The following is a 22,856-nucleotide window of genomic DNA, read 5'->3' as shown; positions in this document are numbered from 1 at the left end:
GTGGCGGTAATGCGAGTCAAATTGACTTCTTCTTAGTAAGGAGTGCTTGGAGAAAGAGTTATATTGATTGTAAGGTGATCCCTGGTGAGAGTACGACAACCCAACATAGAGTAGTGGTGCTTGATTTTCGAAGTAGGAAATGTATAAGAAAACAAACACCACAAATAGAGACTAAGATTAAGTGGTGGAAATTGCAATGGGAGAATCAACAAAAATTTGTGGATGAGATGACCAAAAAAGATGTTTGGACTTGTAATATGGATTTAGATATAGATTCGATATGGACTAAGATGGAGCATAGTATAAGGGAAATAGCGAAGAAAGTTCTAGGGGAATCTAAAGGTAGCATGCCACCGGGTAAGGACACATCTTGGTGGACAGAAGAAGTACGACAAGCAGTAAAGAGTAAGCAAGAATCCTATAAAATATTGGGAAAATGTAGGAGTGACGAGAACTACGAAAAATACAAAGAGGCTAAAAGGGAAGTAAAAAAGGTCATACGAGATGCTAGAGCAAAGGTGAATCGGGATCTGTATACAAGATTGGATACGAAAGAAGGGGAAAGAGACATATATAGAATTGCTCGGATGAGAGATAAGAAGACGCGAGATCTCGGAAAAATTAAATGTGTGAAGGATGTGGACCAGAAAGTCCTAGTTGGAGATAAGGATATCAAGGAACGATGGAGGTCCTATTTTGATGATTTATTTAATGGAGATCGCAGACAAGATGTTGGAGATATAAGTATCCATCACGATATGATAAATCATGAATGCCTGCGGAGAATTCAAAAGGGTGAAGTCAAAATGACATTAAGTAAGATGAAGTTGAAGAAAACAGTAGGACCGGATGGCATCCCTATTGAGATTTGGAGATGTTTGGGAGAAAGAGGAATCGAATGGTTGACGACGTTCTTCAACAAAATTTGGAGAAACAATAAGATGCCATCAGAATGGAGGAAAAATATCTTAATCCGTTTGTATAAGAACAAATGCGATGTCCAAGATTGTGCCAACTATCGGGGAATCAAATTAATGAGTCACACTATGAAACGTTGGGAGCGAGTGATCGAACAAAGGCTAAGGAGGACGGTGAAGATCTCGGAAAACCAGTTTGACTTTATGCCGGGAAGATCAACTATGGAAGTCATCCATCTAATGAGACAATTAATGGAGCACTATCGAAATAAGAAGAAAGACTTGTATATGGTTTTCATTGACTTGGAGAAAGCATATGATAAGGTACCAAGGGAAGTACTTTGGTGGGCCTTGATAAGGAAAGACATTTCGCGGAAATATATTGACATCATAAAGGACATGTATGAGGAAGCATGCACGAGTGTACGTATTAGTGTTGGGAAGACTGAAGAGTTCCCTATTACGATTGGAGTGCATCAAGGTTCCGCACTAAGCCCATTTCTTTTTGCCATCGTTATGGATGAACTTACAAGTTCACTTCAAGATGGTATACCATGGTGCATGCTATTTGCAGATGATATTGTGTTGGTTGATGAGACGAAAGAAGGAGTGGAGAGGAAGTTGGAACTATGGAGACAAACTCTAGAATCTAGAGGTTTTAAGTTGAGCCGAAGTAAGACAGAATATTTGGAGTGTAAGTTTAGCGGCCATAGGAGTAGGGAGGCAGGGACAATCACCCTAGATGAGAGAGTTGTTCAGGCCTCGGATTGCTTCCGGTATTTAGGATCTATTATCCAAACGGATGGAGAAGTAGATGGAGATGTTGCTCATAGGATTAAAGCTGGTTGGTCGAAGTGGAAGAGTGCTACAGGTTTCCTTTGTGACTCCGGCATGCCTAATAGATTGAAGGGAAAATTCTACCGGACGGCAATTAGACCAACATTGTTATATGGTACGGAGTGTTGGGCAGTGAAACACTGCCACATCCATAAGATGTCGGTGGCGGAGATGCGCATGTTGAGATGGATGTGTGGTCATACGAGAAAGGATCGGGTGAGTAATGAAATAGTTAGGACAAAAGTAGGGGTCACATCTATTGAGAATAATATGAGAGAAAACCGACTAAGGTGGTTTGGCCATGTGAGACGTAGAGCGCTTGATGCGCCGGTTAGGAGAACCGAAGAGTGGCAAAGGGATGTAGTGGTGAGAGGTAGGGGAAGACCTAAGCAAACTTAGAGGAGGGTGATCGAGAGTGATATGAGTTTACTGGGAATTGAGGAAAATATGGTAGTGGATATGACGGAGTGGAGGGAGCGAATTTGTGTCGCTGACACGACTTGATTTCACGGTTTTATATGATGGTTCATGTTAGCCGACCCCGAATCATTTCGGGACTAAGGCTTTGTTGTTGTTGTTGTTGTAGACTTTAATATTATGATAATGTAAAATTTAAATACTTTTATGTTACGAAATGAAGTGTAGAAGTCATAATGTTAGTATTGCTGTCGTAGATAAGTTTAGGAGTCGTTAGTGTTAGCATTTCAAATAAGAATAAGTTGAAAGTGTTCACTTCAATAGGAATTCAAAAAAATTAACAAATTCATTACCTAAACGAATTTTATCACTGTCATCGGATCTTTAACTGTAAGTAGTAGCCTATAGTCCAGAGACTATGAATATATATGTTCCCGTATATGACACCATTCAACAGGTTGGCATGTTCAAGAGGAGAAAAAAAAAATGGAAATCAGCTTCTTCTATATCTTCTATATAGGCTCCAATTTATATACTAGACTAAGCATATAAATTTACGAAAAGAATGCACAAAAGAACTGTTTGTACATTAAAAAAATAAAAGAATCAGAAAATAAGATGCAGAAAAACCAATGGTAATCCTCTATTTCAAATATGAATTATGCTTCAACTAATCAATAATGGTTCTAGACAGGAAAAAGAAAGAATCAAGCTTAAGAAAAAACAGTCTAAATATATATATAGTAGCAAGCTAGAGAAAGATGAAAAATTAAACACTAGTAGATGATGATGATGATGATGAGTCTTTTATCTCCCTCTTGCTGCAGAGAAGTAGTAGCCATGTGATTATCTCCAAAACAGCAGCAATGAGTGCTAAGACTATGATAATGGCTGTGTATATCTTCTTCCATATATGGTCTGCCTGCAGAATGTGAAGTCCTTTGTAGATGTTGACGATGCTCATTACTAGAGTAGCATATCCAATTGTGCGGTGATATATGTTCCAGTAGATTCTGTACTTGTGATCTGGCTTTGGCCTCATAAACAAAGCAAATACTTGAAGAGTCGCAAAACAAAAGAGTGTTATGCCCAGTATTCTATGCGTGCTATGTGTTATTCCAGGAGAACGAGTGCCGAGAGACATGCCAGTCCCCCAGCCAGCAACACCAATAATATAGGCAGACAATTGGCAACCACCATGAAGGTAAAACCAAGCAGGGTTTGTTACTTTGAAGGCTTTCAAATACCTAGCTAACATTATTCCAACTGGCATCATAAAACCCCAACTCACTGCGTTTAGAACACCATGAACATTCTTTTTCTTCGTATTGGAAGAAGCAGCTGTTCTTGTTGTTGTTGTTGCACCAGCACCAGCACCAGTTGAAAAATCAATAGTCCCAACGGATCTTTGATTGGAAGCAGACATTGAATGCATGCTGAAACTAGTTCCGGACATTGGACCTTCCTGCCAGACTTGATTAGTCTTTATCAAACTGTTATCGAGATGTAACGTTGCAAATATAATCATCTGGTTGTTTGCATACTCAGCTCTGATGTTTGAGACTCCAAAACTCAAGCTGCCGTTTTGCATACTCGGCTGGTAACTGTCGATTTGTGTGGTGTATGCAGTTGGTATGCCGTCAGAATTGTGGAAAGCTACGAGTGCCTGGGATCCAAGCATTTTTTGGCCGGTTGGATTGAGAGACCAAACGATCCAAGTGGTTGTGGATGTTTGAGTTTTGCGGAATGCGATATCGGCAGTCATGGTCGTTGGGTAGTATGTCCAATGAAGGAAAGAAGTCAGTACAGGAAGATCGGTGCAGGATTGAAACTCTTGATTTGTCGAGAAACGGTAGGATTTGCAGGTGTTGGTCTCAGCCAAAGATGGGGAAATTGAAATGCATATTACAACACAACAAAACCAGAGAAAACTTTTAGTAGCCATGGCCATAAAATTGCTTCAAAGAAGATGATGATTGAATGAATGAATATTGAATCGGTATTTCTATCATCTATATATATAGGTTCTTTCCTAATCCTAATAGGAACGAAATTTCCTAATCCTAGTCGAGCCACTCTTAATAGTTTGCTAATAGTATGAATCGGTTCTTTTATAGTCTTTTAGTTTCACTATAATATGGAAACTATTAAACCCAATCTTACAGTATAATCGCTAATCTTTCTATTGCGGCTTCCATTCTAAATGATTTTAATGTTTTAATAAAATAAAAATAATATCACCATTACTGACCAATATTATTTAGATATAAACTTAAGAAAAAACCCAACAATTTTGTGGCTTATTTGGTGTTTTCAAACTTAACAAACAAGCTTGAAATTTACATTGTTAGCAAAATACAAGAAAAAATAGAGATTTTATTACATCTCTAGTGAATGATGGATCAAAATTAACTGTCAGGTGGTGCTTGTTGTGATCTCTCATGATTTATGAGTGTTAAATTGTTTTTTTGCATAAAAAATTTAAAGCTATGTATACGGTTTTCATAGAATTTTTTACATTTTCTGGCGACAAGTTGATGCTCAAGCCCCCATTGCTCTCACCTAGACATGTTCATGGGTTGAACCGGACTGGGTCTAACCGCGCTTAACATGTAATTAGTTTGTCTAAACCCAACTCAATCCGTACTAAATTCACATTAGGTCGGGCTGGGCCAGATTAAGGAAACTGATTTCCAAACCTAGTCCAACCCATCCAGCTAATTTATTTTACATTAAAAAAATAAAAGATAAAAAAATAAATTATGATTAGTATAAAATAACAATCACAATTTAATTAAGGGAAAATTACAAAATTGGATCAAATGGGAGACCTATTTACATATTTAACTCATTTACTCAACCTACTACATATCTAGACTATATTTGTGTGACTTCCCCAAAGTACCCTTACCCTTTCATCTTCCTCATTCTCCTTTCTGGTTACGTGAACGGTTGCTCTTCCCCAAATGATTCCTAGACTTTTGATCTTTCTCTCTTCCTTTAAATTGTGCGAAATCTGCACCATTTCTCCACATCATCATGTATTTCTCTTCTTCCCCTCTTCATCTCTTGATTTTTCATCTTCCTAATCTTAGAAAACGAAGTCATGGTTCTTTATCTTCCTGCTCGTTTCTTGGTTTTTTACTTCTTGTGGTCATCGAAGAAATGGTGATTCTACGTTATTTTCATCGTTTTTCCCAATTTATCATATTGTTTTTGTCGAAAAATGTAAGTATATACTGTTTTCTCTACATTGTTTTCTCTGCGTTTTTTTTTTCAGAAATCCACTTAGCGTATGCCGTTTTCGCGAAGTCTGCGGGAAGAAATTTATCGATTTAACTTCGCGAAACGATGATTACGCGAAGTTTGCAAGGTAAATCGATAAATTTCTCCCACAAACTTCGCGTATCCTCATTTCGCGAAGTCAGAGCGTCACATTTCTCCTCGCAAACGTCGTGAAATCATCGTTTCGTGAAGTAAAATCATCATCTTCTTTGCACATTTATATTCGCATACTTCGCGAAGCCAAATCTTCCTTTTTTCTGACTAACACGATTAAATTTTTCTGAAGATGGTTGAATACATAACATCCTGCAAGAAGGCGGTGTCCTCGGATGCAGATGGGATAACTTTCCTTCTAATACAGGGAGAAATTTCCATCAAGATTGGTCATAATGACATTCATTTATTAGAGGTGTCATTTGTTGAGCGCATCAAATTTAACGAAAACGCGCATTTTCTTTGGATGACAGGATTCTGTAATCATAACGTCATCTGATAATCGAGCGCATTTTTTATTTTGCCTTCAGATGACATAGAGTTAAAATACCGTCACGAAAAATATTCAGACGACATGAAAACAAATGTCTGTCATGTATCTTGTGTCATGTGAAAGGGAAAGGGAAAATGGCATAGTGTTTGCTTAATCAGGCTTTGTTAGGTAAGATGGCTTGGGGTTTCATCCAGGTGAAATCATTTTGTTTTGACTTAGTTGGATCCCGTTTTCTTTCTAAATTGGGTTAGCATAGGCCTTGGCTTCTCAATTCGTCCATCTGGGGTTCGGTTAGAGGGATGTATTCTTTACTTTTAGATAATTATTGTTAGTGGATTGGACGGAGATCCGATCTAAATTTTTGGAATGGTAGATGAATTAGGCCAACTGTTGCTTTACAATTGGGTCTATCGGCCTTGCAGCAAAGGCGTGCCTTGGATATGGTGGATGATTTTTTGGTCAATAATGATTGGGTTGGTTTACCAATTATGTCGGTTGAGGTGGAAGAAGATATCAAGCGGGTTTGTAGAAGTTCTGAAATGGAGGATTTGTGTATTTGGGAGCCTGCGACTAGCGGTATTTTTACAGTAAAATTGTTTTATGATTGGATGAGGCCTCCTAGGTTGAAATTGGATTGGTGTGGTTTTCTTTGGCGTCGGTTTATTCCTCATGCGCATTCATTTATTTGTTGGAGGGCTTTTTTGGGTTATCTTCCTACTCACGAGAATTTGAGGAGGCGTGGTTGCATTATTGTTTCTAGATGTCCGTTGTGTCTTTCTCATGAGGAGACGGCGGATCATATTTTGATTACGTGTGTTTTTTCACAGGAGGTTTGGCGAGGAGTTTCTTTGTTTGGGAGGCGTCTTGTTTTGGACGGTGATTTCCAAACTCTATTTTTGGATGCTGTTAAGCAGAGGTTTAGTTCTCAAATTGCTGAACTTTGGTCTGTGGCTGTTGTTAGCACTGTGTGGGCTCTTTGGTTAGCAAGGAATAGCCAAATTTTTAAAGATGAAACATCGGTTATTTCTCTGACTCTTAGGCGTATTTGGAGAACGCTATTCGTGAAGCGGCGAATCAGGGTCGAGGTTTTACTTGGAATTCTTCTATGGAATTACAAATTCTTCGGGAATTGAGAATTGATAGAAAATTTCCTATGGGGCCTCGTATTATTCATGTGGTTTGGCAGCGTCCTCCGGTTGGTTGGATTAAGGTTAATACATATGCTTCTGTTTTGGGTAGTCCGGGTGTTGCGGGTTGTGGTGGTATTTACAGATCCTCAGATGGTTCGTTTCTTGGTGCTTTTGCTTTCCCCTTTGATGTTTCTTTTTCTTTTTTAGCCGAGTTGAAGGCTGCCATATTTGCAATTCATTCGGCTTTCGACAAGGGTTGGCGTCACCTTTGGTTAGAGAGTGATTCGACTTATGTGGTTCAGTTGTTACATAGTAGGTCGTTGATCGTCCCTTGGGTGATTCGTCGGAGTTGGATGGAGTGTTTATCAAAAATTGATTCAATGCAATTTGTCATTTCTCACATTTATTGTGAAGGAAATGCAGTTGCTGATTTTCTTGCCTCTTTTGGTCGTATGGTGGATAGTTTGCATTGGTGGGATATTATGCCAGATTTTTGTTGTTCGGTTTGTTTGCATGATCTGGAGATGCGTGGTTCTTATCGCTTCTCTTGATTTGGTTTTGTTTTAAACGCTTGTTTTTTTATTGTTTGTAACTTTTCTCTTTTTCTTTAATAATATTGGTTCGGGTTTGGTGTGATTTTCAAGGGTGCCAGCATAGCTAGGATGTCTGTTTTTTGCACCTTCTCGTTAACCAGCCTTCAATAAAAAAAAATGTAAATGGGTCTCCAATTTGACTCAATTTTATAATTTTCCTTTTAATTAAATATAGATTTTTTTATATTTTTTATATTGTTTTATGAAATATTAACAGTATGTAAGATTCTATTTTGTATTTTAAAAGAAAATACATATGTTGTACATGGTGTGTCATATGTATTATATTTTATTGAGTTATACTCTCTAACAAAATTTAATATATCAAATATTAATTACTTTTTCAACAAAATAGAATTTTTTTTATATCCATGGTCCTCCAAGTATCCGAAATAGAAAATTTAAACATTAAACTCATCCGACTTTAAATTTGATTTCTCTTGTAGTCATTTTAATTGGATTATGGCAATAACAATCACCGTAATTAACACATGGACGACACATTAGACAAAATTTCATGTTGATTAACAATTTCAAAAAACTAACATGTCACCAAACCCAATCCAATTAAACCAACCCGACCCAAATTAAAAAAGACAAAGGGTTAAGATCATTTTTTTATTGGGTTTGGCAATATGTCATTAAAAAAAATTAATCGAGGTAGATTTTTTTAACATGCAAATCCATTTTCTATTTACCGACTCGTAACTTCGTAAATATAAAGGTTTATCTACTTAATTGATTTGGATTTGACATTTATTATCAAACTTCTTATATATCCTACAAAATTACAATTTGAAAATTAAGATTCATAGTTCTACTTAATTTTAGAGAAACTATTTTCAACACTTATATCAATGTAAAGTACTCCTTCAAAAGCTTTTAATTCAGTTTGTTAACTTATTCGAGTCAAATTCTAAAAATACATGAGAAAATGCCAAACAGTCTCTAATTTCTAAGGACTGAGTTAAGCTATTAGATGGAGCTAGATGTCAAAGGGCATGGTGCAAATAGTGCCAATATATGTCTAAAACAAAAACTGCAGTTTCTTTTGGAAGGGACAAGCAGAAGTTGTTTTGAGGTTTTTAGAGATGCATATTCTCTGACTAAAAAAATTACACCTTTGTTTGCAAGAGTGCATAAAAAATAAAAAAATAATCAAATGTTAAATATCGAACACTTTTTAGTGTTCCTGACCATTCTGTCAACCATAGTTGTCAAAGGTGATCTCATCTGGGTCGCCTGAGGCGAGAGGGCGACGCAAGCGTTCTTTTTCCCTACCTTCTGTGCACTGGAACGCGTGCATTATTCAGAAGGCCACCGCCTAGACGCGCATGCGAGAGGCGGTCGCCTTCTATACTTTGGCCGTAAGTTACAGTTTTTAAAAGGGATTTTTAGGTTAAAGATATCAGCACTGATCCATCGAGACAGAAACTTCCTCTTCTGCACCGATCGACATGCACTTCCTCTCTTCCACCCAAAAGAACCGATCGACATACACTTCCTCTCCTCCACCCAGTAACACCTATCGACATAAAGAGGTACTGTCTCTTTTCTTTTCTTTCTATACTCTTCTCTGTTCTCATTTGTTTTAATTTTCTTTCTATAAGAGCAACTCTAGTGGTTGGAGGGTTGCACACCCTCCAACCACTCCACCTCACCAATTTCTAAACGACCCTCTCAACAAAACAACTCCAAAAAAATCCTCTCTAGTGGTTAGTCACAATCACGGGTCCCACACGTCATATAATATTTAATTTTCATTACTTTTAATCAATTAACCTATTTTATAATAATAATAAAATTCATTAATGAATTAATATTAATTAAATAAAAATCTACCAATATTTAATATTAATCGAATAAATTTATTTAATTTGAAAATTTTATTTAATTGGATTTAAAAATTAATAGGTAAATATAATTTATTTTTCTCCGAATTTTAATCGATTTTAGTAATTAACAAAAGTGCATTACATTAAGGAAACATACATTTGAAAAAAACGAACAAGGTAAATGCATTAAATTAAAAGGAAAACATGATTGAAAGAGTAAAATTTTCCGGCGTTCAAGTAGTAATGTCGGTGATTCCGAAACGTTCCCAAATGTGCTCAACTAGATCCAATTTTAGTTGACCGTGCATGTTTCTATCGCGGATTTGTAAATCCCTTGCGAGATAAGCAGCAAAATCCGGAACAGGCCCATGTTGAATGTAATCAGAAACTATGGGCTCAGAAAATTCCTCAGTTGGAAAGTTTCTTGAGTAAGTGTGTCTCTCATTTTCAACAATTATGTTATGTAATATTACACAAGCATCCATAATGTCGTGGAGTTTTTTTTATGCCAAGTACGTGTTGGACCACGTACTATTACAAATCGGGCTTGAAGTACCCCGAATGCTCGTTCAACATCTTTCCGTGCGCTCTCATGCCTTTGTTTGTAACATATTCGTTTCGGGTCATTAGCATGTGGAAAGCTTTTCACAAAAGCAGCCCATTCGGGATAGATACCATTAGTTAGATAATAGCGCATATTATATGACTTGTTGTTAACAGTAAACTGAACCGTTGGTGTTGTTCCTTTTAAATTATCTTGGAATAAATTGGATCTGCTCAAAACATTAAGGTCATTATTGGACCCAGCAACACCAAAATATGCGTGCCAAATCCAAAGATCGACTGAAGCGACTGCTTCAAGCATGATTGTTAGATATCCATAATCTCCTCGGGTATATTGCCCCTTCCATGCAACTGGACAATTCTTCCATGCCCAATGCATGCAGTCAAGACTGCCAAGCATCCCAGGGAACCCATGGTGTTCCTCGTGCATCTGAATTAAACATTGTACATCGGCAGCATTAGGCCTCCTCATATACACAGGCCCATACACCTCGATGATAGCACGATAAAATTTTTCCACACATTCTAATGCTGTGCACTCACTAATTCTTATGTATTCATCAAAAGCATCAACCGGAGATCCATACGCAAGTATGCGCATAGCTGCTGTACATTTTTGGAGTGGAGACAAGCCACTTCTTTTTGCCACATCGACCCTTTGTTGGAAATATGTTGTGTGATTTCCAAGGTCTTCCACTATACGTTGGAACAAATTTCGACTCATCCGGAACCGTCTGCGAAAAACTTCAGGTGAATAAACTGGTTCAGCAGCAAAGTAGTCATTATACAGACATTCTGTAGCAGCTTCTCGATCACGTCTTATATATTTTTTTCTTCGAGGTTCAGAATTGTGGCCGGCTTGTTGTTGTACTTGTTGAAGTAAATAAAGATCAAGTTCATCATCCTCTTGAATCATTTCAATCGCACTTTGTATCATTAGCTCGTATTCTGCACTACTATCAGAAGACATTTTGGTGAGATAGTGATGATATTTTAGATTATGAGTGTTTGTTACATATTTTAGATGTATATATAGGAAAGTTTGAAGTTAAACTACCAATAATGGGGAGTTTGAAGTCAAATTATCAATAATAGGGAGTTTGAATTCATACAAATAATTATGGAGAGTTTGAAGTCAAATTATCAATCACGTGGAGTTTGAAGTCAAATTATGAATCATGGGGAGTTTGAAGTCAAATTTTCAATCATGGGGAGTTTGAAGTCATACGAATAATTATGGGGAGTTTGAAGTCAAAGAATAATGATGCAAACATTGAAATCATGGAAAGGAATAATAATTTATCCTACATCTATAAATTATGACTCACTCGAAACAATTACTTCTACATTCAGAGAAGGTTCAACCGAAAAATTCCTAAATGGCTGCATCTCACCCTAATACTAATACAGATGAAAATTTCCCTAATTTTCCGCCTGAACAGAGTATTGTCGAAACCCTCGACCGACCAGCTTGCACTGAACACATGTTATCTTATCAATATGATGTTGTTCGTTTTTATGGAAATACTTTTGTTACTCCAGACATGTTTCATCCTTTATTCTCATATATGTTTTGTTTTAAGCTTCCGGCCGATGGCCAATTTCCAGTCCGATCTCTTCACATGTTGTGGTTCCTATGTTATATGCATTACATTCCGTTTGAATTTTGCATGCTAGAATGGTGTAACGCTTTCATCGGAGGTAATATTCCTACGAATGTTGAGACATGCCTAAAATGTTTTATGCCTATTGATGCATGGAAAGATATGTTCACCAATTTGATGGTGTGAAAATAAGGCAATACTGTGCATTGCGTCCGACGGAAAGGAAAATTCATGCCATATTCTTTCTAAAGTTGTCAAAATCTAATTCATTTCATGAGATTTATGAAGCTTATCCATTCTCTATTTGTGAACAATGGGATGAACATCGTTCCGTATCTAGACAACTGGAAGAAGTTTGTGCACAGAAAAACAACTACCTCATTGGTCAAAATTGGAATGATGGTCCTTGGCGAAATCTTCCAAACGACTATTCCTCCACAGTAGAGGAATATAAAGAGATATATTTTGCAGAGGAGTCTGCTGGGGTTTATGCTAATTCAGAAAACATAAAGTATTATGAAGATGATGACGACGATATCGATTATGAATTTATGAATTTGTCGCCAAGCCATGAACTCATCAATAGGAGAGATTGGTAATTTCAATGTTATTTTTAGTATTTTCAAGCTATGTATCTTTAGTATTTTCAAGCCATGTATTTTTAGTATTTTTAATGTTGTTATTTTTGTATTTTTAATGTTATTATTTTAAATGTTGTTATTTTTAGTATTTTCAAGTCATGTATTTTTAGTATTTTCAAGCCATGTATTTTTAGTATTTTTAATGTTGTTATTTCAGTATTTTCAATGTTATTATTTTTAATATTTTCAATGTATTTTCAGTATTGTTAATGAAGTACTTATTTATTTATAAAGTTCATTAAAAATTAAAGTTCATTAAATAAATACACATAACATAATAAAAATAAAAACATAACACAATAAAAATAAAAACATAACATAACATTAAAATTCATACTTAGTCCTAATATAGTGGCACATTTTACGGTGATCTGCTAGAGCTTCATCATCCATAGTCGAGGTATCTTTACCGAGGATTGCGAAATCTTGTACACGAATTTCCTGAAGACGGTTTACTTCTCGTTGTTGAACTGCACGAGCAATAATATCAAGAGATGATTGTCGTTTCTCTCTATCCACTTTTAACTCATCCCAATCTAAGCCATCAGGTATATTGGCATTGTTTTTAGCTTTAGCGGCTTTTTTTGCTGCCTTCTGACCAATTGGCCGTTGTTCGACCGCTTCCTGTGTTCCACTCTCAGTTGCCTCCTGAGCTGAGCCTGAAGAAGTGTAGGCACCTGAAGCAGAATTTTTTGTTCTTTTTGAAGAACCTTGTGCTTTGTTTTTATCTGAAAACTCATGCCACTTAGGCTGTCCTTTGAGGATTTCCCAACAATGCATATAAGTAAATTTTTTATTACATCTTTGAGTAAATAGCTCATTGGCCTTACTAATTACATGTGCTTCATCGTGACCGCTTGGATGGCTATCCCTAATGGTAGTGTATGCTCCATGGAAACCAGATACATCCTTACTAATTTTGTACCAATGACAGGAAGCTATTTGGTCATTCACATCAGGACCTTCCTTCTTCCATTGATTATAGTAACCTGTAATTTTCTTCCAATAATCCCTTCTCGCTTGATCTGTACCCACAATTGGATCTGTGGTTATTATCAACCAACTCTGGCATAAATGTACATCACGTACATTGGTCCACTTCATTTTCGTTGATTTTTTTATTGTTTGCATTTGGTTCCTGAACTATTGGAACTTCAGACTCGGCAACGGAACCGGTGTTCGGAGATTCGTCTGGCATGGTGGACGATCCAAAGCTGTCTCTTCTCATATTTTCAGGAACCATATATGGTTCTTGAGGATACGGGGTACGAGGAAAGTATCTCGACATCATTGGCCGATTACCTGATGCATTCACAGGAGGGAAGTAACCGTCGTGATTATAGTGAATGGGAGGACTCGAAGCATATGACATATTAGGATCATATTGAAAATTACGTGAAATTGGTCGGATTGGAGAACTTTGAGAATTATAAGTATTTGGGGTCAGGTTTTGGGAATTTGGATTCGATGCGTTTTGAGAATTTGGAACGTAAGAGTAATACTGACTGTATTCATCATTAGAATCCATCTCAAATAAATGTGTTAAGAGTAGAAGAAGGTTTAAATTGAATGTGATTTTTATAGGTTAAATGAGATGTTTTATAGTATATAAAAAAAAATTTACCGTTTTAATTGTACCGTTAATAAAATCAAACAATGAAAAGACTATACATATAAATATTACCATTGCTTGTCATGTTTATTTTGAAATCCAAAACAAAAAATTATATTAAATACTCAATTCACAATTTAGATACATCACTTTCAATGTATATTATATTTTAAAAATAAAAGGTTGAGACACCAAGTTGCAGGCATAGGAAAAGTAGGGGCCCACCACTCAAAACATATGAAATAAAAAAAAGCAGACATTGACGCGCTAACTATATTGCGTGAATGGGAGATTGCTTTGGATTTGGCGGTGTACAATCAATTCTCCCTTTGCGCGTCATCTTTTCTTTTAAACAATTTCTTCCTAGAGACTCGCTGGATTGGGCGACTCGCCCAATCCAAGCGACCCCAAAATTTTCTTCTCTACTGGTTGGAAGTACCCACCTAATTACAAATTGGTCCAAAACCCCTCCACTAGAGTTGCTCTAATCTTCTCCTTCTGTTTTTCTTTTCTTCAACTTCATCCTACTGTTATGCTGCTGAAATTTCTACTCTTTATTATGACTTATGCAAGTGTTGTGCTGCCCAAATTTTGTGATTTCTGTTATTATTACTGAGTTATGTGAAGTTTATGAAAGTGTGTGAAAATTTACGCTAATGCTACTGTTATAAAAGTTTATGAAAGTTTATTCTACTATCATACAAGTTTGTGAAAGTGTTTGAAACTGTATGAAAGTTTGTGAAAATGTATGAAACATAAGCTTGTATGAAACAATAGCTTACAAGTGTCTAATTTTCCAAATTTTGCACGTTTTTGGATATGATGACATGAGCTTCATGATGAAGATTTGGATTTGGATTGATGATAATGTTTGATATATTATTAGGACTAGAAGTTTTATTTTGTTTTACAACTTTAGAAGTCAAACGAGTTAATATGAGTTATAGTTTGATATTTTTTTATGTTTTTCTAATTTGTTTGTCGCCTCTCGCCTCACCTCGAGACGATATTATTCCCTTATCGCCTCGACTCAGCTTTCGACTTTCACAACTATTTTGTCAACCATCTTTATCTACACTATTCCAACTCTCAAAATTTTACATGGATTAGTATTGCTCAAAAAACCTCCCATATGGTTTGAAACATCTTTTTAGAACACTTGTGATATTGTACATGTAGAGCTCAATCACTGAATTTACGAGTCATTGCTTCCATATATTCTAACTGCTTCTTGCTTACTTGGAAATTTTTTTATTCAAATCAAGGATTGAGGAATGGGCATGCATTTTAAATGTTAACATATTATATTTGACAATAAGTGTTTGCAAATGATATATATATATATAGCTCTTTCACAATCCACTTGCACATATATCATAGAGTAGATCAGATGGAAACAACAAAAGTAAAATCAAGAGGAGGTTTGCAGACATAAAGAAGGTAATGACACAATTACATAACAATATTCTCGTTTAGTTAATAGTTAAAAAACAATTGATTCTCTTTTGTACCTTGTCAATCCCAAACTAAACCAACTATCTAAGGATACAACACAACAACAACAACAAAGCCTTAGTCCCGAAATGATTCAGGGTCGGCTAACATGAACCATCATATAAAACCGTGAAATCAAGTCGTGTCAGCGACACAAATGCACTCCCTCCACTCCGTCCTATCCACTACCATACTTTCCTCAATTCCCAGTAAACTCATATCACTCTCGATCACCCTCCTCCAAGTTTGCTTAGGTCTTCCCCTACCCCTCACCACTACATCCCTTTGCCACTCTTCGGTTCTCCTAACCGGCGCATCAAGCGCTCTACGTCTCACATGGCCAAACCACCTTAGTCGGTTTTCTCTCATTTTATTCTCAATAGATGTGACCCCTATTTTTGTCCTAATTATTTCATTACTCACCCGATCCTTTCTCGTATGACCACACATCCATCTCAACATACGCATCTCCGCCACCGACATCTTATGGATGTGGCAGTGTTTCACTGCCCAACACTCCGTACCATATAACAATGCTGGTCTAATTGCCGTTCGGTAGAATTTTCCCTTCAATCTATTAGGCATGCCGAGGTCACAAAGGAAACCCGTAGCACTCTTCCACTTCGACCAACCAGCTTTAATCCTATGAGCAACATCTCCATCTACTTCTCCATCCGTTTGGATAATAGATCCTAAATACCGGAAGCAATCCGAGGCCTGAACAACTCTTCCATCTAGGGTGATTGTCCCTGCCTCCCTACTCCTATGGCCGCTAAACTTACACTCCAAATATTCTGTCTTACTTCGGCTCAACTTAAAGCCTCTAGATTCTAGAGTTTGTCTCCATAGTTCCAACTTCCTCTCCACTCATTCTTTCGTCTCATCAACCAACATAATATCATCTGCAAACAGCATGCACCATGGTATACCATATTGAAGTGAACTTGTTAGTTCATCCATAACGATGGCAAAAAGAAATGGGCTTAGTGCGGAACCTTGATGCACTCCAATCGTAATAGGAAACTCCTCAGTCTTCCCAACACTAGTACGTACACTCGTGCATGCTCCCTCATACATGTCCTTTATGATGTCAATATATTTCCGCGAAATGCCTTTTCTTATCAAGGCCCACCAAAGTACTTCCCTTAGTACCTTATCATATGCTTTCTCCAAGTCAATGAAAACCATATGCAAGTCTTTCTTCTTATTTCGATAGTGCTCCATTAATTGTCTCATTAGATGGATGGCTTCCATAGTTGATCTTCCCGGCATAAAGCCAAACTGGTTTTCCGAGATCTTCACCGTCCTCCTTAGCCTTTGTTCGATCACTCGCTCCCAAAGTTTCATAGTGTGACTCATTAATTTGATTCCCCGATAGTTGGCACAATCTTGGACATCGCCTTTGTTCTTATACAAAGGGATTAAGATACTTTTCCTCCATTCTGATGGCATCTTATTGTTTCTCCAAATTTTGTTGAATAACGTCGTCAACCATTCGATTCCTCTTTCTCCCAAACATCTCCAAATCTCAATAGGGATGCCATCAGGTCCTACTGCTTTCTTCAACTTCATCTTACTTAATGCCATTTTGACTTCACCCTTTTGAATTCTCCGCAGGCATTCATGATTCATCATATCGTGATGGATACTTATATCTCCAATATCTTGTCTGCGATCTCCATTAAATAAGTCATCAAAATAGGACCTCCATCGTTCCTTGATATCCTTATCTCCAACTAGGACTTTCTGGTCCACATCCTTCACATATTTAACTTTTTCGAGATCTCGCGCCTTCCTATCTCTCATCCGAGCAATTCTATATATGTCTCTTTCCCCTTCTTTCGTATCCAATCTTGTATACAGATCCCGATTCACCTTTGCTCTAGCATCTCGTATGACCTTCTTTACTTCCCTTTTAGCCTCTTTGTATTTTTCGTAGTTCTCGCCACTCCTACATTTCTCCAATATTTTATAGGATTCTCGCTTACTCTTTACTGCTTGTTGTACTTCTTCTATCCACCAAGATGTGTCCTTACCCGGTGGCATGCTACCTTTAGGTTCCCTTAGAACTTCCTTCGCTACTTCCCTTATAATATGCTCCATCTTAGTCCATATCGAATCTATATCTAAATCCATATTACAAGTCCAAACATCTTTTTTGGTCATCTCATCCACAAATTTTTGTTGATTCTCCCCTTGCAATTTCCACCACTTAATCTTAGTCTCTACTTGTGGTGTTTGTTTTCTTATACATTTCCTACTTCGAAAATCAAGCACCACTATTCTATGTTGGGTTGTCGTACTCTCACCAGGGATCACCTTACAATCAATATAACTCTTTCTCCAAGCACTCCTTACTAAGAAGAAGTCAATTTGGCTCGCATTACCGCCACTCCGATAAGTCACTAAGTGGGATGTTCTCTTCATAAACCATGTGTTCATGATACTCAAGTCATAAGCTGATGCGAATTCCAAAATATCATTTTCTGCTTCATTCTTATCTCCAAAACCATACCCTCCATGAACACTCTCAAACCCATCTTGCCTAGAACCCACGTGTCCATTGAGATCCCCCCCCAGTACCATTTTTTCATCCCTAGGAACCTGTTGCACCACTTCCTCCAAGTCCTCCCAAAAAGCTTGTCTTATAGAGACGTCTAATCCTATTTGTGGTGCATATGCACTAATGACATTCACAACCTCATCCCCTATCACTAGCTTAACACTCATAATTCTATCGCTCTTCCTAGACACCGCTACTACATCATCAATATACTCCCTATCAATAAGAATACCTACTCCATTTCTACCCTTATCCTTTCCTGAGTACCAAAGCTTATAACCCCAAGGAGCTATCTCTCTAGCCTTGGCTCCAACCCACTTGGTTTCTTGTAGGCACATTATATTTATTCTCCTCCTCTTCATAACATCTACAATTTCAGCTAATCTTCCTGTCAAAGAACCTATGTTCCATGTCCCAAAGCGTAACCTACTACCCTTACCCTTACCCCTACCCCTACCATTACCGTGGACTAGCTTATTTACCCGCAACCCTTGCATATTTGACACCACCCCCGGGTCCTGGGGTGGCGCGCCGCTTCGGGGCGACGACCTAGCAACCCTTGCACATTTATCACTACACCCGGGTCTAGGAAGTGCAACGCGTCGCTGAGTAGGGAACGCCCAACGATATTTATAGTATGGTTCATGTCATAAGATGTGGCTAAGTTTTACGCTGGCCGCCACAAACCTACCGCAACCCTCCTCCTTTGTCCGGGCTTGGGACCGGCTGTAAAGGCCACCAAGTGACCCTCACAGACAGAGTTGAACTATCTAAGGATAATTTGGACAAAAATACATGTTTATTCAATAAAGAAATTATTGAATACCCATCCAATTAAGCAAAGTTTAATGTACATACTGCAACACTTCACATCACAATAGTGTCGCTATTTATCAAATTTAAATTTGTTTTATGTTTTAATTGCAACAAGTTTTACATAGTGTTGCAAAGATGAAATTTAATATATAAAATGTAACATATTTGAGGCAACATATTTATTTTGTGTTGCTATTGACCACATAGTAGGAGTTTGATTTGTATTTTGATTTGTCCTATCCCTATTAAAAAATAAACTTGTCTTTCAATTTGAATTGTCCTCATGCGAAGTATCTGTTCCCTCAATTTCAACCAGTTAGCATGTTTAAAAGGAGAAAGAAAAAGAGAAGAAAATTGGAAATGGACTTCTCCTATCTCTTCTATATATAGCCAAATAACTTATAAGTCTTGAAAAACAGAAAACAGTAGCTCAAGTAAAGGATAAGAAAGGAGGATTTAAATATGCTTCATGAGAAACTAACTTGTTGCTCTGATTTGATAAGAGTGACTCAATAAAATGATGTAGGAGAAGGTCTAATATATCACATATATATTTAAACTCTGAAATTAAGAAAACAACGCACAAAAGAACTGTTTGCACATGACAAATAAAAGAATAAAGAAGATGCAGAAAACCAAAGGTAATCCTCTGTTTCAAATCTGAATTATGCTTCAACTAATCAATAATGGTTCTAGACAGAAAAAAATAATAATCAAGCTTAAGGAAAAAACAGTCTAAATATATAGTAGCTAGCCAGAGAAAGATGAAATTAAACAGTGGATGATGAGGAGGAGGATGAGTCTTTTATCTCCCTCTTGCTGCAGAGAAGTAGTAGCCATGTGATTATCTCCAAAACAGCAGCAATGAGTGCTAAGACAATGATAATGGCTGTGTATATCTTCTTCCATATATGGTCTGCCTGCAAAATGTGAAGCCCTTTGTAGATGTTGACGATGCTCATTACCACAGTAGCATATCCAATTGTGCGGTGATATATGTTCCAGTAGATTCTGTACTTGCGATCTGGCTTTGGCCTCAAAAACAAAGCAAACACTTGAAGAGTTGCAAAACAAAAGAGTGTTATGCCCAGTATTCTATGCGTGCTATATGTTATTCCAGGAGAATGAGTGCCGAGAGACATGCCAGTCCCCCAGCCAGCAACACCAATAATATAGGCAGACAATTGGCAACCACCATGAAGGTAAAACCAAGCAGGGTTTGTTACTTTGAAGGCTTTCAAATACCTAGCTAACATTATTCCAACTGGCATCATAAAACCCCAACTCACTGCGTTTAGAACACCATGAACATTCTTTTTCTTTGTTTTGGAAGAAGCAGCAGCTGTTCTTGTTGCACCAGCACCAGCACCAGTTGAAAAATCAATAGTCCCAACGGATCTTTGATTAGCCCCAGACATTGAATGCATGCCGAAACTAGTTCCGGACATTGGACCTTCCTGCCAGACTTGATTCGTCTTTATCAAACTGTTATCGAGATGCAATGTCGCAAATATAATCATCTGGTTGTTTGCATAATCAGCTCTGATGTTTGAGACTCCAAAACTCAAGCTGCCGTTTTGCATAGTCGGCTGATAACTGTCGATTTGTGTGGTGTATGCAGTTGGTATGCCGGCGGAATTGTGGAAAGCTACGAGTGCCTGGGATCCAAGCATTTTTTGGCCGGTTGGATTGAGAGACCAAACGATCCAAGTGGTTGTGGATGTTTGAGTTTTGCGGAATGCGACATCGGCAGTCATGGTTGTTGGGTGGTAAGTCCAATGAAGAAACGAAGTCAGTACAGGAAGATCGGTGCAGGATTGAAACTCTTGATTTGTCGAGAAACGGTAGGATTTGCAGGTGTTGGTCTGAGCCAAAGTTGGGGAAGAAATACATATTACAACACAAAAAAACCAGAGAAAACATTTACCAGCCATGGCCATAAAATTGATTGAATGAATGAAGATGTTCTCTGTATGTATGGTGGGGAGGGTGGTGAATCGGTATTTCTGTCATCTATATATATAGAGAGATTCTTTCTTTGATGAAATTTCCTAATCCTAATAGGAATGAAATTTCCTAATCGAGTCGCTCTTAGTAGTTTCCTAATTCTAGTCCAAGATCGTTCTTTGATTCCTTTCCTAATCCTAATCTTAATAGGATTGCTTTTTACAGTCTTTTACTTTCACGGAAACTATTAAACCCAATCCAATAGTATAATCACTAATCTTTTTTATTTGCGGCTTCCATTCTAAATCTTGATAAATGATTTTAAGGTTTTAAAAAAATAAAAATAATACCACCATTGTTGACCAATATTATTTAGATATAATGAACAATTTTATGGCAATTTGGTTTCTTCAAACTCGATAAATGAGCACATTGAAATTTACATTGTTAGCAAAATACAAGAAAATATTAGAGATTTTATTACAGGTCTAGTCAATGACGCATTCAAAATTCAATGTTAAATGGTGCTTGTTGTGATCTATTGTGATTTATGAGTGCTAAATTACTTTTTTTTTTTGTTTTTGCATAAAAAATCTAAAGGTCTGTATACGGTTTTCATTGAATTTTTTACGTTTTCTGGCGATCAGTTGGTGCTCAAGTCCCATGACTCCCACCTTTTGATCCTTACTTTCTAGTGGATGTTGTTTGATTGCATCCATGGTCCTCCAAGTATCACAAATAAAATGGCAATGTCACAAAACTTTATTTTTGAACATTAAACTATCAAATTTTACATTTGATTTCTCCTAGCCATTTTAATCAGATTATGTAAATAATAGTCATCATAATTGACATGCGCGTGGACAACACATTAGACAAATTATCCATGTGCACTAGCAAACTTAAAAAGTTGATATGTCACTAAACCCAATCTGGTTAAACCGACTCGGCCCAAAGTAAAAAAAGAGAAAGGGTTGAGATCAATTCTTATTTAACTGTATTGGCAGTGGCGGAACTATGACTCAAACCTTGGGGGGTTTTACTGTATGTAGAATTTTTTTTTCATACGACGATTTAAGATTTTGATTCTGTAAAGGTATTTATATATAAAATTTGTTTTGGATTTTTTTCAATATGTTCACTGTTCACGAGTAATTGATTGAGCTAAAATATAAAAATACTTAAACATCACCCATTCAATTCGATTCAATTCGATTAACCAATTCAATTCAATCAAAATGCCTAAAATGCCTAAATATCACTAATTCAACTCAATTCACCAATTCAATTTAATCAAAATCCCTAAACTAAAGTCCCTAAATATCACCAATTCAATTCAATTCAATTCACCGATTCAATCCAATTTAATCCACCAATTCAATTTAATCAAAATCCCTAAAACCCCATCAATTCAATTCAATTTCATTAAAACTCTAAACTATCACATTATCAATTCAATTAGGAAATTAAACCTTAAATTAAAAATTCCTAAATTAATTAGAATTACTAAAGAATCTCTACGCAAACAACATATTAATAATCTCCAACATAATAAATAAATTATAATGTAAATTAAAGTAAATAGAAATATCTAAATTATACCCTAAATTAGAAATCATAAAACTAAATCTATAAATAAAATAATCAATAAAAAAAATACTTGAAAGTTGGAAGTTGAGAATAGAAACTAGTTGGACAATTGAAATTTTGAAAAACATGTGGAGCAATTTGGGAAATTTTTCCAAATCCCTACCTTTTGTAACCTCTCTCTCTCTTTCTTTCTCTGCTCGCGTAAAAGAGAAAGAGTACAGATGGAAAATTTGTCTAAAGTGTTGTCCATGTATCGATCAACATGGAGAATTTGTCTAATGTGTCGTTCATGTATCGTCTAATGTGTCATCCAGTTTTTTAAAATGATAATCAACATGGAGAATTTGTCTAATACGTCGTCCATGTATCAATTTAGGTGACTGTTATTGCTATAATCTGATGAAAATGACTATACGATATACGAAAAATCAAATGCAAAGTTAAGCCAAGTTGATGAGTTTAATATTAAACAATGAAGTTTTGTGGCATTAGCATTTTATTATGATATTTGGAGGCAATTAAAC

The 22,856-nt window shown here is 36.7% G+C and overlaps 2 protein-coding genes across 2 annotated transcripts; both read right to left on the bottom strand.

The window, feature by feature from the left end:
- Nucleotides 1-2,940: 2,940 nt before the first annotated feature.
- LOC136217338 (cytochrome b561 and DOMON domain-containing protein At5g47530-like) lies at nucleotides 2,941-4,122 on the bottom strand. Its single transcript, XM_066003936.1, has one exon. It carries the CDS (start codon nucleotides 4,120-4,122, stop codon nucleotides 2,941-2,943), a length of 1,182 nt encoding a protein of 393 aa, XP_065860008.1.
- Nucleotides 4,123-19,419: 15,297 nt separating this feature from the next.
- On the bottom strand, nucleotides 19,420-20,821 carry LOC136220888 (cytochrome b561 and DOMON domain-containing protein At5g47530-like). Its single transcript, XM_066008716.1, has one exon. It carries the CDS (start codon nucleotides 20,733-20,735, stop codon nucleotides 19,566-19,568), a length of 1,170 nt encoding a protein of 389 aa, XP_065864788.1. The 5' UTR covers nucleotides 20,736-20,821; the 3' UTR covers nucleotides 19,420-19,565.
- Between the last annotated feature and the right edge of the window lie 2,035 nt (nucleotides 20,822-22,856).

Source organism: Euphorbia lathyris, chromosome 2 (assembly GCF_963576675.1).
Source record: "Euphorbia lathyris chromosome 2, ddEupLath1.1, whole genome shotgun sequence".
Lineage (NCBI taxonomy): Eukaryota > Viridiplantae > Streptophyta > Magnoliopsida > Malpighiales > Euphorbiaceae > Euphorbia > Euphorbia lathyris.
The sequence above is the reverse complement of the archived record's forward strand: the minus strand, read 5'-3'. Positions and strand labels throughout refer to the sequence as shown.